Source organism: Bufo bufo, chromosome 11 (assembly GCF_905171765.1).
Source record: "Bufo bufo chromosome 11, aBufBuf1.1, whole genome shotgun sequence".
Classification (NCBI taxonomy): domain Eukaryota; kingdom Metazoa; phylum Chordata; class Amphibia; order Anura; family Bufonidae; genus Bufo; species Bufo bufo.
In genome coordinates this window covers 91,752,109-91,767,784 of record NC_053399.1, presented here as the reverse complement: position 1 = coordinate 91,767,784, position 15,676 = coordinate 91,752,109, and the positions used below count along the sequence as shown (strand labels likewise).

Sequence of the window (15,676 nt, the reverse complement as noted above, 5' to 3'; positions counted from 1 at the left end):
AAGAAGTTCCTGCCAACTGGGAGCCAACAGAATAAAAGCAAACATTTGAATGCAGCTCTGGTTGTGATTAGAGTATGAGCAGAGACCAGTTGCAAATCTCTGACAGGAATGTTTGTATAGTTATTGTACACGATATGTAGATCGCTTCCTCATGGGCGGTACAAACTATGGGACGTCCTCTGCAGGATAGAGATAGCAACTTTTCCGTGGAAGAAGGAGGGTTGAGCAAGCACTCATTTGGTGGTATGTGGTATTGGAGATCAACACAGGGAGTTGGCCCCATTATGATTATGGGGGCCCCTGATAATCTAAGCAACAGCCTTTTGTGATTAGACTATGAGTAGAGACCAGTTGCAAAATCTATGACAAGCCCAGTAACATATCCCTATTTTATATATTGCTTTTACATCATTTTGAGTGTTTGCATAGTTACTGTACATTATAGGTAGATCGCTTCCTCATGGGCGGTACAAACCATGGGACGTCCCCTGCAGGGAATGCAACATAAGCAAAAGAGGATAAAGAAAGCACCCTAAGACTCATGTCACCCTTTCCTTCAAAAAGGGAAGAGGGTGGGTTGAGCAAGCACTGACAGGGTGGTATGTGGTCATGGGAGCGGGCCCTATTGTCATTATGGGGGCCCCTGATAATCTAAACAACAGCATTTTGTGATTAGACTATGAGTAGAGACCAATTGCAAAATTTATGATGGGGCCCTGTAACTAATATCACTTTATATATTGATTTTACATCATTTTGAGTGTTTGTATAGTTACTATATATTATATGCAGATTGCTTCCTCATGGGCGGTACAAACCATGGGACGTCCTCCGCAGGGAATACAGTATTAGCAAAAGAGGATAGAGAAAGCACCCTGAGGGTCATGTCACCCTTTCCTTCGAAAAAAGAAGAAAAAGGGTTTAGCAAACACTGACAGAGGAGGTCAGCACAAGGAGCGGGCCCTATTTCCAGTATGAGGGGCCCCAGTATTCTAAATAGCAGCCTGATTACACAGTGCAATCATTTCTACGTGGAATTAGATCATGTATAATCTATACTGACTGCCGTTCTGTTACTTTCTATCAGGGGAATCATTGTTCTCAATTCTGTCCCGATGAAAAATTCGGAGATGGATGTTCCCAGACATGCAAGTGTATAAACCATTTGGCCTGCTCACCTATAGATGGAACCTGTGTGTGTAAAGAAGGTAAGTACTCACCCGGACACACCTTCAAACTGCTGAAGCCATTCATCCGGTGCCTCGCAGCAATATGGGCAGTCTCAGATGACAACATTTTCAGTACAGTTGGGGAGTAATTGAGTAATTTATTTTTTTCAAGAGTGTATACTGGCAATGATGGGTAGGTAGTTCTTAATGTCCTCGCCCTCCGACATCATAATGGGGGATCAGCTGCTAGGACCCTGCTGGCCATGATGTTTGGGAAATACAGTGTTACATGTTACCTGCTGAAGTCAATGCTCTATATTCCAGGGTGGCAGAAAGGGGACTGCTCCGTGCCGTGTCCAAAGGGAAGCTGGGGCTTCAACTGTAACAGGACCTGTGAGTGCGCCAATGGGGCGTCCTGCAGCCCCGTCACCGGGCACTGCTCCTGTGCATCGGGGTGGTACGGGGAGAAGTGTGAGCTGCCCTGCAAGGTACTATTCAGATGGCTCCACTCATCCTGCCCACGTCAGACACGATATATACAGATATACAGTGCCCCCACAGCAGTGTCAGCCACAGTGCCCCTATAACAGTATCAGAAACAGTGCCCCCAGAACAGTATCAGGCACTCTGCCCCCAGAACAGTATCATTCACTCTGCCCCCACAACAGTATCATTCACTCTGCCCCAGAACAGTATCAGACAATCTGCCCCCAGAACAGTCAGTATCAGACACTCTGCCCCCAGAACAGTCAGTATCAGACACTCTGCCCCCAGAACAGTATCAAACACACTGTCCCCAGAACAGTATCAGACACAGCGCCCCCAGAACAGTATCAGACACACTGCCCCCAGAACAGTATCAGCCACACTGCCCCCGGAACAGTATCAGCCACACTGCCCCCGGAAAAGTATCAGCCACACTGCCCCCGGAACAGTATCAGCCACACTGCCCCCCGGAACAGTATCAGCCACACTGCCCCCGGAACAGTATCAGCCACACTGCCCCCGGAACAGTATCAGCCACACTGCCCCCGAAACAGTATCAGGCACACTGCCCCCGGAACAGTATCAGGCACACTGCCCCCGGAACAGTATCAGCCACACTGCCCCCGGAACAGTATCAGCCACACTGCCCCCGGAACAGTATCAGCCACTCTGCCCCCGGAACAGTATCAGCCACACTGCCCCCGGAACAGTATCAGCCACACTGCCCCCGGAACAGTATCAGAAACACTGCCCCCGGAACAGTATCAGCCACTCTGCCCCCGGAACAGTATCAGCCACACTGCCCCCGGAACAGTATCAGCCACTCTGCCCCCGGAACACTATCAGCCACTCTGCCCCCGGAACAGTATCAGACACACTGCCCCCTGAACATTATCAGACACACTGCCCCCAGAACAGTATCAGACACACTGCCCCCAGAACAGTATCAGACACACTGCCCCCACAACAGTATCAGACACACTGCCCCCACAACAGTTTTTAGGGACAGTGCTCTCATAATAATGTTGGATGCAGTGTCCCCATATCAGTGTCAGGCGCCATACTTTAATTACAGTGTTACCACCCCAGCAGTGTGAGACATAGGGCCCTATAACACTGTCAGGCACAGGGCCCCCAGATCAGTGTCATCCAAGATGATGCAGGATTGTCTGCTCCTCTGCACACAGGCTGGAAACTATGGTCCCGGATGTAGCCAGAGATGTGAGTGTAAGAACTCTGATGGCTGTGATCCTGTCACCGGCAACTGCAAATGTCTACCTGGATGGACAGGTGAGAGTGTATCCAAAACTATTACATTATCTATCTATCTATCTGTCTATCTGTCTCTTCCTATCATTGTTTTCTATTGTTGTCCTGTCTTTTAGGGGAGCATTGTGAGAAGTCCTGTAAAGAAGGGTTCTGGGGGAGAAGCTGTACCATGTCCTGTACGTGTAAGAATGGGGGGTCCTGCTCCGCAGAGGACGGGTCCTGCACCTGCACTGCTGGGTTCCAGGGCAGCAGCTGTGAGAACAGTAAGGGAATCCCTCTCTCTCTCTCTTCTGTGCTCGATGTCGCCCCCTGCTGACCAGCGCGCTCACAAGTCTTCCTCTGCTTCAGGCTGTCCTCCCGGCCGCTATGGGAAGAAATGCACGTTCTACTGCAAATGTTCCAACCACTCCACATGTAACCCCATCGATGGATCCTGCAAATGTTCTCCTGGCTGGAGAGGCAACGACTGCTCTGAGCGTAAGTTCAAAAGGGGCACACCCAGTGCTGCGGTATTACATAATGGTACACGTAGCAGTATTATTTAGGCACTGTATTATATGGATACTGTTTGGCGATATTATGTGTGCAGAGTTTATGCACTGTATGGTCCTATTATTTGTGCAGTGTTATGACAGTATTTGGTACTTTTATTTGGTACTGTATAGTGGTATTATTTATGTAGTGTATGGACCTATTTTTTGAGCAGTACTTTGGTACTTTTATTTAGTGCTGTATGGTAGTATAATTTATGTACTGTATGGATCTATTATTTGAGCAACATTATGACAGTATTTGGCACTTGTAGTATTGTTTATCCACTGTGGAGCAGTATTATAACAGTATTTGGTACTTTTATTTGGTACTGTATAGTGCTAGTTATGCACTGCATGGTCCTTTAATTTGGCAGTATACAACAGAACTTGGTACTTTTATTTGGTACTGTATGTCAGTATTATTTATGCACTGTATGGTCCTGGTATTTGACCAGTATTATGAGAATATTTGGTACTTTATATGCTACTATACGTTATAATGTATTACAACCTTATTTGGAACCTTTATTTGGTACCGTGTGGCGGTATTATGTAGTGGATAGGATTGTCATTTCTAAAGGCCGTAGCTTCCATCCATATCTTGTCTACTTGGTTGTCTTCACAGCCTGTTCTCTGGGATTTTGGGGGAAGAATTGCGCCAGTTCCTGTTATTGTCACTATGGAGGACGCTGCAGTCCTATAGACGGGAGGTGTGACTGCCTACCAGGCTGGGCAGGAAAGACGTGCTCTGAAGGTAACGCAGCTCTATATTAGGTGCTATCGGCAAGCTCCTGGGTGTCAGTCAAAAACGCCAACAAATGTCAGCTAATACATAGTAAGTATATAATATACTGTGATATTACTGTACGGTATTTTTTATTTCAGCTTGTCCTCTTGGACTATGGGGGAAGGACTGTGCTAATAGCTGCTACTGCCAAAACGGAGGGCAGTGTAGTGCCACTGATGGGACCTGTACCTGCCCAGCAGGATGGAACGGGAAGACGTGCTCTGAAGGTAAGACCACCATGGCTGCTGGGACTCTTGCTGGCTAAACTGATGCCTTATATTTTGTGCAAGGCCTGAGGTGGGCGGCTCCCCATCAGATCCAGCATTAGGCATACTACAGTTGCAATTTATACAGTTTACATTGTGTTCTGCTTTCTGTAGTCTGCCCCCTAGGGACATACGGAGAGAACTGCATGAACAAATGCAGGTGCCAGAATGGAGCGGAATGTGATCACATAACTGGGAAGTGCTCCTGTCTGCCGGGGTACCATGGACCTTACTGTGATAATCGTAAGTGATGATGGGAGCAGCGGGTGGTGGGCACTGATTGAGAACAGTTATGACCGGTGACTCCAGCTTAGCTGCATTGTCTGTTGGACTCCCATCTGAACAGGCTCATACTGCTGCTCTGCGCCTTCCCCCATTCATCATATGCCCATGTTATAGCAGTTGCCCCTACTCGTTAGAAGGGTGCCTTGAAAATAAGCTGACCACGACGTGTCTCCTTAGTATTACACAGTGTCGATTTACCTCCGAGGGTTGTCTATGTAATACCGGACAGGGCAAGTCCTAAAGAACAAGAGTAACCGCTCTCCACCCTGGATCAGGATCCTGAACAGAGGACCTTTGGAAATTGGGTTTCCAAATCTTGTTAAATATATACAATATGTAATAATATGTACTATATTTTCCACCAACAGGGTGCCCTCCTAGGACCTATGGGCTTAAATGCTACCAGATCTGTGATTGTCTCCAGAATTCCACCTGTGACCATGTGACTGGTCATTGCCAGTGTGAGGCTGGTTGGTCTGGGGCACGTTGTGAAAAAGGTTGGTGGCCAATCTAATCAAATGTTAAGTCTGTAGATATTCAGATGAAGGGTTTATATATGACCTTGTCCTTCAATGAGATGGAGAAATAGCTCAAAAGTTCTTCTCAAGACCAAGGGAATTGATTGCTGATATCCTTCTTCTTCTTTTTTTTTTACGCAGCTCCCGATGTCCCGTTTACAATGGTTCCGAAGACTTCTGTTAGCGTTGACTCCATTGGACCCATGATTGGCATCATTTCTTTGGTAATCTTGTTGGTGGCCCTAATCGCCTTATTTCTAGTCTACCGGCACTGGCAGAAAGACAAGGAGAGCCGTAACTTGGCAGTGGCATACACGTCTACTAGACCGGCCAGCTCTGTGTATGAAGTCCCAGGTAGATTCAGAAATGTAACCATCTACAATATTTTTAAAGAGTCTACTAGGCAATAACCGAACAATCCCTCTATTTTTATAGACGTGCCTCCAAGTTACATGCACTACTACACCAACCCCAGCTATCATACGCTGTCCCAGTGTCTCCCCAACCCACCTCCTGTCCCAAGCAACCAGGACAGACCAGGCAAGAAGGTAAATGTCTTCATATGGTCTTTCTTGAGAACATTTCTGAAGATACCAGCGGTCATGTATGAAGAGTTTTCTAAGGGTAGCTCAGAACCATGGCTACAAAAAAATAAACCAAACCTAGAGTCAAATTGTTGAATTTAGATTTCCTGAAGAATAAATCATAACTTGACTCACTTCGTTTTTACAAACCACGGTCATATGTGAAGCCTCTTATGTACTTGAAGTTGTGTGATGAACAGAATAATCATTTCTTTCTTTTTTATTGGATTTATCTAGATAAATCTTCATGTATCTAATGTGCTGAATGCCGAAAGAGAGAGAATGAACTCCTACAGTCCAGAACACAATGCCACTCTGCCAGCTGACTGGAAACATCAGGCTGCTCCTAAAGGTAGAAGAAGAAGAAGAAAATCCCTTTATTGTCCCTCAGTGGGGAAATTTTGGCATAACAGCAGCAATCACATTCACAACAGGAGCAAAAATAAGAGTAATTAGAAATTAAAGAGTATAAATACAAGAAAAACATAACACAGAATTTACTCTAAAAAATTCACTACTGGGTTTCTGGGAACAGTGGTGGTTATAAATCCTAACCGCTGCTGGGAGGAAGGACCTACGATAATGTTCCTTAATGCACCTAGGATGCAGCAGTCTGTCAATGAAGGGGGTCTCCAGCTCCACAACAACTTCATGCATGGGGTGGGAGACATTGCTAGAGGTCTTTTTGTCACCCACCTCCTGCACTGGATCAAGGGGACAACCTAGGACAGAGCTGGCCTTCTTAATGAGCTTATCTAATCTCTGTCTCTCAGCCACAGATAAGCTGCTCCCCCAACAAACCACACCATAGAATTTGGCTGATGCCCCCACTGAGTCAAAGAAGGTCTTTAGGAGCGTCCCCTGCACTCCAAAGGACCTCAGTCTCCTCAACAGATAGAGTCTGCTCTGACCCTTTTTGAAAAGAGCATCAGTGTTATGGCTTCAGTCCAGTTTGTTGTTCAGGTAAACACCCAGGTACTTATAAGAATCTACCACCTCAATGTCCATTCCCTGTATGTTCACCAGAACCAAAGCAGGGGGCCTGTGTCTGCGGAAATCCACCACCAGCTCCTTGGTTTTGCCCGCGTTTATCTGGAGCTGGTTCCGCTGACACCAGTCCACAAAATCCTGTGTCCCCTGTCTGTACTCTGAGTCGTCCTCACCTGTGATAAGGCCGACTATGGCAGAGTCATCAGAGAACTTCTGTAGGTGGCAGCCTGGGGAGTTGATGGAGAAGTCTGCAGTGTAGAGGGTGAAGAGAAACTATGCCAGCACACTTTCTTGTGGTGCCCCCGTACTGCAGAACAGCTTGTCAGAGACACAACCCTGAGATTTATCAAACTGTGGGCATTCTGTGAGGTAGTCAAGTATCCAATGTGACATATGGTGGTCCACTCCTGCCATCTCCAGCTTGTCCCTCAGAAGCCCAGCTTGGATGGTGTTAAAAAGAAATAAAAAAAACATGATCCTCACAGTGCTTCCAGGCCTCTCCAGGTGAGTTAGAGCTCGGTGTAGGAGGTAGATGATGGCATCATCCACCCCGATGCCAGGCTGATAATCAAACTGCAGTGGATCCAATGAAGACCTCACCAGGGGCGGAGATGGTTGAGAAGATGGTCTTTATCAACTGTGAGGTCAGTGCTACCGGCCTGTAGCTGCTGAGGTCTTTCGGGTGTGAGTTCTTTGGCACTGGTACCACACATGGGGTCTTCCACAGTTGTGAAACCTTCCCCAGCCTCAGGCTCATGTTGAATATGTGACCCATGATGCCACACAGTTGGTCTGAGCAGCACTTCAGGTGCCTGGAGCTGATGCTGTCTGGTCCTGCAGTTTTACACACCTTGATTTTCTGTAGTCCCTTCCTCCCCTGGAGTGTGGTGAAGGACAAGGTGGGCATGCGGGGAGGGGGTGAACGATGGAGTCCTCTGGTGTAGAGGGGGAGAGTGGTGGTAGATTGCTAAGAAGTGAACAGGCAGTGATGGTAGTGGTGGGGGAAGGAGATGTTTGTAGCAGCATGGGGGATTAGGTCAGGGGAGGGGTGGGTATCTGGTCAAACCTATTGAAGAACTTGTTCAACTCATTAATCCACCCCAAGTCACCTGCAGTCTGGATTTGACCCGGTTTGTGACCTGAGATGGTTTTCAGGCTTTCCAGACCCCGCGTGTTTTTCTGCTGCAGCTGGTCCTCTATCTTCTTCCTGTAGATGGTTTTCCCCTCTCTGATCTTCCTTCTCAGCTCCTTCTGCACAGTTTTAGCTCCTCCTTGTTTCCAGATTTAAAGGCTCTTTTCTTTTCCTTGAGGAGAGCCTTTATTTCTAGGTTAATCCAAGGCTTATTATTAGAAAAACATTGTACCTTCATGACTGGCACAGTGTTCTCCACACAGAAGTTGATGTAGTCTGTGATGCAGTCAGTAATGTTGTAGATGTCCTCCCCATGAGGAGCACAGAGCTCATCCCACGCAGCTAAAACAGTCCCTCAGAGCGTCATCAGTCTCCTCAGACCATCCTCTCACTGTGCGCCTCACTGCTGGTTCTCTGCATACAAGGGGTCTGTACACTGGCTGAAGATAAACCAGCGCCCCCCAGGGGAGGGAGAAGTGAGGAACTGTATGCCTGTTTAGTTTTAGCATACAGGTACATGAGACTAAAGAGGACAACTTCAAGGGGTTGTCCATAGTAGGTTAAATCCAATAGTGTAATCTCTGGTATTACAGACCAGCAATGGCTGGAATGGCCTTGCTTTGGTGGACCTTACTGGTCGGGATCCATGCTAGGAAATTCTTACAAAAATGTCTCTTGCTTGAAGGTCTGGTGGCACTTTGGAAAGATCTCAAGATTCAGTGAAGTACCTTCACTCTAAACATATGTCTAACGGTACTTTCACATTTGCGGCAAAGGATTCCGGCAGGCAGTTCCGTCGCCGGAACTGCCTGCCAGATCCGTCAAACCGTACGTAAACTGATGGCATTTGTCAGACGGATCAGGATCCTGATCCGTATGACAAATTCATTGAAATGCCGGATCCGTCTCTCCGGTGTCATCTGGAAAAACGGATCCGGCATTTATTTTCTTTCACATTTTTTCCGGTTTGCCGGATCCATTTTGCCGGAAAACTCGGGGCCGGATGCGGCATTAATGCATTTCAATGGGAAAAAATGCCAGATCCGGCATTCCGGCAAGTGTTCCGGAGTTTTGGATGGAGATAAAACCGCAGCATGCTGCGGTATTATCTCTGTCCTGAAAAGTCAAAAAGACTGAACTGAAGACATCCTGAACGGACTGCTCCCCATTCAGAATGCATTAGGATAAAACTGATGAGTTCTTTTCCGGTATTGAGCCCCTAGGACAGAGGTCAATGCCGGTAAAGAATAACTCTAGTGTGAAAGTACACTAGAGATGTTCCCTCCATACATTTGAAAATTCATAATGTTTTTTGGCAGCCATGTTGGGATATACAACAATTTTCTCTAGTCATTAACAGCTGAAATGAATTGCCCATATTCCCCGTTGACCTATTTCATGTGTTAGGAACATCTGGTGGACTCATTGACCAAGTGCTCATTGACCGCAACTCAGTTTTTCATGTTTGATAATCCATGAAACCTCAGAATTTTTCTTTCTTACTCATGTGCTATTTACTACACTGCGTGCAGAATTATTAGGCAAATGAGTATTTTGACCACATCATCCTCTTTATGCATGTTGTCTTACTCCAAGCTGTATAGGCTCGAAAGCCTACTACCAATTAAGCATATTAGGTGATGTGCATCTCTGTAATGAGAAGGGGTGTGGTCTAATGACATCAACACCCTATATTAGGTGTGCATAATTATTAGGCAACTTCCTTTCCTTTGGCAAAATGGGTCAAAAGAAGTACTTGACAGGCTCAGAAAAGTCAAAAATAGTGAGATATCTTGCAGAGGGATGCAGCACTCTTAAAATTGCAAAGCTTCTGAAGCGTGATCATCGAACAATCAAGCGTTTCATTCAAAATAGTCAACAGGGTCGCAAGAAGCGTGTGGAAAAACCAAGGCGCAAAATAACTGCCCATGAACTGAGAAAAGTCAAGCGTGCAGCTGCCAAGATGCCACTTGCCACCAGTTTGGCCATATTTCAGAGCTGCAACATCACTGGAGTGCCCAAAAGCACAAGGTGTGCAATACTCAGAGACATGGCCAAGGTAAGAAAGGCTGAAAGACGACCACCACTGAACAAGACACACAAGCTGAAACGTCAAGACTGGGCCAAGAAATATCTCAAGACTGATTTTTCTAAGGTTTTATGGACTGATGAAATGAGAGTGAGTCTTGATGGGCCAGATGGATGGGCCCGTGGCTGGATTGGTAAAGGGCAGAGAGCTCCAGTCCGACTCAGACGCCAGCAAGGTGGAGGTGGAGTACTGGTTTGGGCTGGTATCATCAAAGATGAGCTTGTGGGGCCTTTTCGGGTTGAGGATGGAGTCAAGCTCAACTCCCAGTCCTACTGCCAGTTTCTGGAAGACACCTTCTTCAAGCAGTGGTACAGGAAGAAGTCTGCATCCTTCAAGAAAAACATGATTTTCATGCAGGACAATGCTCCATCACACGCGTCCAAGTACTCCACAGCGTGGCTGGCAAGAAAGGGTATAAAAGAAGAAAATCGAATGACATGGCCTCCTTGTTCACCTGATCTGAACCCCATTGAGAACCTGTGGTCCATCATCAAATGTGAGATTTACAAGGAGGGAAAACAGTTCACCTCTCTGAACAGTGTCTGGGAGGCTGTGGTTGCTGCTGCACGCAATGTTGATGGTGAACAGATCAAAACACTGACAGAATCCATGGATGGCAGGCTTTTGAGTGTCCTTGCAAAGAAAGGTGGCTATATTGGTCACTGATTTGTTTTTTTTTTGGTTTTTGAATGTCAGAAATGTATATTTGTGAATGTTGAGATGTTATATTGGTTTCACTGGTAAAAATAAATAATTGAAATGGGTATATATTTGTTTTTTGTTAAGTTGCCTAATAATTATGCACAGTAATAGTCACCTGCACACACAGATATCCCCCTAAAATAGCTAAAATTAAAAACAAACTAAAAACTACTTCCAAAAATATTCAGCTTTGATATTAATGAGTTTTTTGGGTTCATTGAGAACATGGTTGTTGTTCAATAATAAAATTAATCCTCAAAAATACAACTTGCCTAATAATTCTGCACTCCCTGTATTAGCTACCAAGGATTGCTTGAATATTTTTATCGCACCCTACTACTTTGCTATGTTCTCCAGAGAAACACATTCGTTATCCATCATCTGGTGGCCAGGGCAACATTGAAAATTTGGTTTCTGGTAGTAAATTGGATACGACATAGAGTTTCTCTACCAAATTTTGAAAAGTGACTGGCAGCACAGTTCCCCATTTATACCCACCATAAACCCATTCCTATATTGCTAGATTACATGTCACTTAGTCCAGTGGTCATCTTCCAGTGGTTTTGGCACCCCATACATCAACCTGGTATACACAGTTTGCAGTCTAGGTAGAAGGTGGGTCAATTTTAATTACAGCCTATGGATCTCCTTTTTTAAAATATGACCAGAACTCCAGGACATCCTCTGGACCATTATATTTCAGTGTCTAGAAAGACAATCATGCGATCAATGCCAAGTTCCTGGTGCTTAGCAGAAGTTAAGTGTCTTGATCCCTGGTGGACCAGTGGGTAGCTGGTTGGGGGCTTGTTCATTCATGGTGGTGTGGTGTGGTGCCATATTAAGAGCATAGACTGAAACTAGTGCTATCACTTGAAGACCAGAAGTCCCAATGGTTACCATCTATAGAATACAGGGAACCAGAAAGTCATCTTCTCCACTGCCAACTATGGACAGAGGGTTCTCTAATGGCCTCTAAAGGGCCTAAATAGGGGAAGGAAGCATTGAATACCTAAAAGTGAAGATAACTTTCCTCTCTTAATTTCAGGGCGGCATGGCATTGACAGAAGTTACAGTGTTGGGGTTTACTATAATAAGGGAAATGGTGAGTATACAATGATGGGTTTTATAGTCTATAACATCTACAACCCTCTCCTCATGATAAAGGAAAGTCCCATTTTATGTGAAACATTTTAGTGACACTTGAAGACCCTATTGGTTCTGGTAGACCATAAGTTGGCAGCACAGGCATCTCAGGAACCATTGGCCAACCCATATACAGTACCTTCTCTGACAGATGATGCCTGTAATTAAGAACAACCTTTTTTTTTTTTCAAGATTATGTGAAAGACTCTGCACTCAGCATTAGTAATAGCTCCTTGAATAGTGAGAATCCATATGCCACCATTAAAGATCTTCCAATGCTGATGTCCAGAACCTCAGAGGGGAACTACATGGAGATGAAGTCACCTGTCCATCGGGAAATGTCCTATGCAGAGATTGGACTCTTTGATGAAGACGCCATGTACCAAGTGGATTCACAGGAGCAAGGTGAGAAGTCTCAGGGACCTTAAATTAGTATGGGTTCCTTTAAGAGTTTATTCTAGATCAGAACTGGTGGCTAAATTGTGGTTTTGTCACTATCCCACTTCAGGTACTCTGTGTACCGTGTCATACTTTATTTTCCTGTCTTTTGTATCCTGCCCTCTGTGCCAGTCCCATGATCTCTCTTGCAGTTCCCCTACTTGGTCCCTCCTCTAACCCTGATGCCTTGATAACTGCTGCAGCCATCTTGCTGATGGGTGACATGTTGACTCTTGGCTTCTAAAGCACTTGTCTAGTAGCCACAGTCTTCTTTCTCCAACCTTCCAGTACCTTAGCAATAGGTCAATTTGGTCCAGGGTTCTGCTAAGGTGTAATTCATCCCTGATTCATTGGTTTTGACCCGGCTTGTTTTCTGACCACTCCTTCGTTTTCTGCCTGTCCTGATCTTCTGTGGTGCTTGAAATCCATCTGCCTTGATCCCCGCCTGTCTACAGTTATGCACAAGTTTTTCCAGACTTGAATTCTGCCCATTTAACTATAACTTTCGACTTTTGATTTAGTCCCAAGTGTGTCAGCTACTCAGTTAATAGATCCAGATCGCCGAATAGGGTCAACAGTGGGGAATCCCTTACATTCCACAAACCCATAGCAATCCAGTGGCAACAGATCTTCTCATGCGAGTCAGTGATGGGCATACTCAATAGATGCTAGTCTTGTAGACTTTTTAGGTTCAACATTATATTACTCTTGTCATATACTTCAAAGGATCAAGACCTTTTGAGGTTTTCTAACCTTTAGTCTAATGGCCAAATGATGTCCTTCAAACCACTATGTCCCCTTGGGATGGATAATGACTTCATTTGTATCATGTATGTATGTTTTGCATATAGAGCATAGACTTAACATAGACTTGATTTCTTGGTTGTAGACAGCTTCATTCTAGGAGCAGCAGCCGCCTCCACCAGTTCTCCTCGTAACAGCCTCCAGACAAACCATTATGACTCTCCTAAAAACAGCCACATTCCCAGCCACTATGACATGCCTCCGGTCCGACAGTATCCGCCATCGCCAGGAACAAAGCGCAAAGCCCGATGATAATTACCAAGGGACTATTTTTATCAAATATCCATAACTGGACCTGATAAGGCAGCACTGTTGAAGCCCAAGCTGGAACCTGTGGGATCTTCATGCAGCGATTACCTTCCTGATCTGTGAAATGACTTGGTGAACAGGATTAGGTTCCCACTTTTTGCTCGGGGTACAGTTAAGATGAATGGAAGGTTCGTCCTCACTGTGAATGAACTGCATGGTTGTAAATCTATACTGTACTTCAAGTTTGGAGACAGGGCTCTCTAAAGAAATATGACTTTAGGTCTTCTAGAAGATAACTATGTCATGATGGAGGCTGGACTCTCCGATAGGTCTTTGTTGAAGGCATCTAACACATCCAGTCATAATAGAAATGGGACCCATAAGTGCCAAAAGTGTTCTTGAAGGCATCTACAGTCTTCTAATGATATAGACTTGTCTGTCAAACATCTAAACAGACTTCATCTACATCCTGTGTAGGTACAGTTCCTTTTAAATCTTCTTGAAGGCATCTAAAACATCTTCTAATGATGTGGAATGGTTAAACATCCAGTCCTTGCAAAAGTTTCTGGTTCCTTTTGTCCTGATGGAAAATGGATTATTTCTGGTGATACCTCTAAAAAAACATCTACTCCATGTTCTGGCAGTCGGAGCTGGACTTAAAATACATGCAACGTCTATCTTGAAGACAATTGCTACAGTTTCTAGTGATAGAGAATGGTCTGTTGAATATTCTAGACAATGGACAGTGGATGGCATCTTGTCAGGAGTCTGAAAATAAATCATCATTAAGGCTTCTACTTTATGTTAAACTGATGTTGGACTTCTTTAAAGGGGTTCTCTGGGAATTAAAAAAAAAATGAAAATACTTAAATATTACTTCATTATAAATATATTCCCAAATACCTTTCATTAGTTATAATGGCTCGCTATGTCTAGGGAGCAATGATTAGGAGAAACAAAATGGCCGTCATCTTCTTGGTGCACACAAAACCTGTCCTGATCACACAGGAGGACAAGTTACTTCACAACACTGAGATAAAGAGCTGCCTCATCCTCCTCTCTGCTTGTCAGGGATTATGATCCTGAATACAGCTGAGAAGATCTTTAGCTGAATCTCTGTTGGAATGGAGTTCATGAGCAGATGTGTCTGATGAGCAGCAGCACTTGTATGCAGTCTCTATAATTACAGTCTGTCCTGTCCGTCCTCTCTGTCCTTCATGTCTCCTCATGAACTAAATTCCCCAGAGATTCAGCTGAAGATCTTATCATCTGTATTCAAGATCGTAATCCCTGACAAGTAGAGAGGAGGATGAGGAGCTCTTTACCTCAGTGTTGTGATTAGGACGGGTTTTGTGTGAACTAATGGGACAGCGGCCATTTTGTTTCCCCTGATGATTGCTCCCCAGTCAAAACAAGCCATTATAACTAATGAAAGGTATTTGAGAATGTATTTATAATAAAGTAATATTTACGCATTTTCATTTTCCTTATTCCTGGAGAACCCCTTTAAATATCTGTAGAAGTTTTGTGGAAAGTACAGACAGTGTCTGTGGAGACTGAAAAAGATGCATTTGTTGTAGAATATAACATGAAAAACCCAACTTGGTATTAAAAAGAATCTTTCATTAAAAAAAATCACTCAACTGGGATCTTGGAGTCTTTCCATATATGTTGTATCATACTTATCACAATGCATAAATGTCTAATATCTATACATTTATCTATAAATCCATCTCATATCCATATATCTATCTCTACAGTATCTATCTCATATCTATCTATCTATCTATCTATCTATCTCATATCTATCTATCTCATATCTATCTATCTATCTCATATCTATCTATCTATCTATCTATCTATCTATCTATCTATCTCATATCTATCTATCTCATATCCATCTATCTCATATCTATCTATCTATCTCATATCTATCTATCTCATATCTATTATCTATCTATTATCTATCTCATATCTATCTATCTATCTATCTCATATCTATCTATCTATCTATTATCTATCTCATATCTATCTATCTATCTATCTCATATCTATCTATCTATCTATCTATCTATCTCATATCTATCTATCTCATATCTATCTATCTATCTATCTATCTCATATCTATCTATCTATCTCATATCTATCTATCTATCTATCTATCTATCTATCTCATATCTATCTATCTATCTCATATCTATCTATCTATCTATCATCTCATATCTATCTATC

General features: G+C 44.1%; 1 protein-coding gene across 1 annotated transcript in view; it reads left to right on the top strand.

The window, feature by feature from the left end:
• Positions 1-14,379, top strand: part of PEAR1 (platelet endothelial aggregation receptor 1) — a 34,267-nt gene extending 19,888 nt beyond the window's left edge. The window contains exons 10-24 of the mRNA XM_040411616.1: positions 1,088-1,208; positions 1,494-1,657; positions 2,843-2,945; positions 3,041-3,187; positions 3,273-3,401; positions 4,083-4,211; positions 4,343-4,471; positions 4,625-4,753; positions 5,164-5,292; positions 5,455-5,667; positions 5,749-5,861; positions 6,135-6,249; positions 11,856-11,912; positions 12,146-12,358; positions 13,281-14,379. Of these exons, the coding sequence (XP_040267550.1) occupies positions 1,088-1,208; positions 1,494-1,657; positions 2,843-2,945; positions 3,041-3,187; positions 3,273-3,401; positions 4,083-4,211; positions 4,343-4,471; positions 4,625-4,753; positions 5,164-5,292; positions 5,455-5,667; positions 5,749-5,861; positions 6,135-6,249; positions 11,856-11,912; positions 12,146-12,358; positions 13,281-13,447 (2,058 nt within the window). The 3' untranslated portion in view covers positions 13,448-14,379. The remainder of the gene's footprint in view (positions 1-1,087; positions 1,209-1,493; positions 1,658-2,842; positions 2,946-3,040; positions 3,188-3,272; positions 3,402-4,082; positions 4,212-4,342; positions 4,472-4,624; positions 4,754-5,163; positions 5,293-5,454; positions 5,668-5,748; positions 5,862-6,134; positions 6,250-11,855; positions 11,913-12,145; positions 12,359-13,280) is intronic.
• The last annotated feature ends 1,297 nt before the right edge of the window (positions 14,380-15,676 follow it).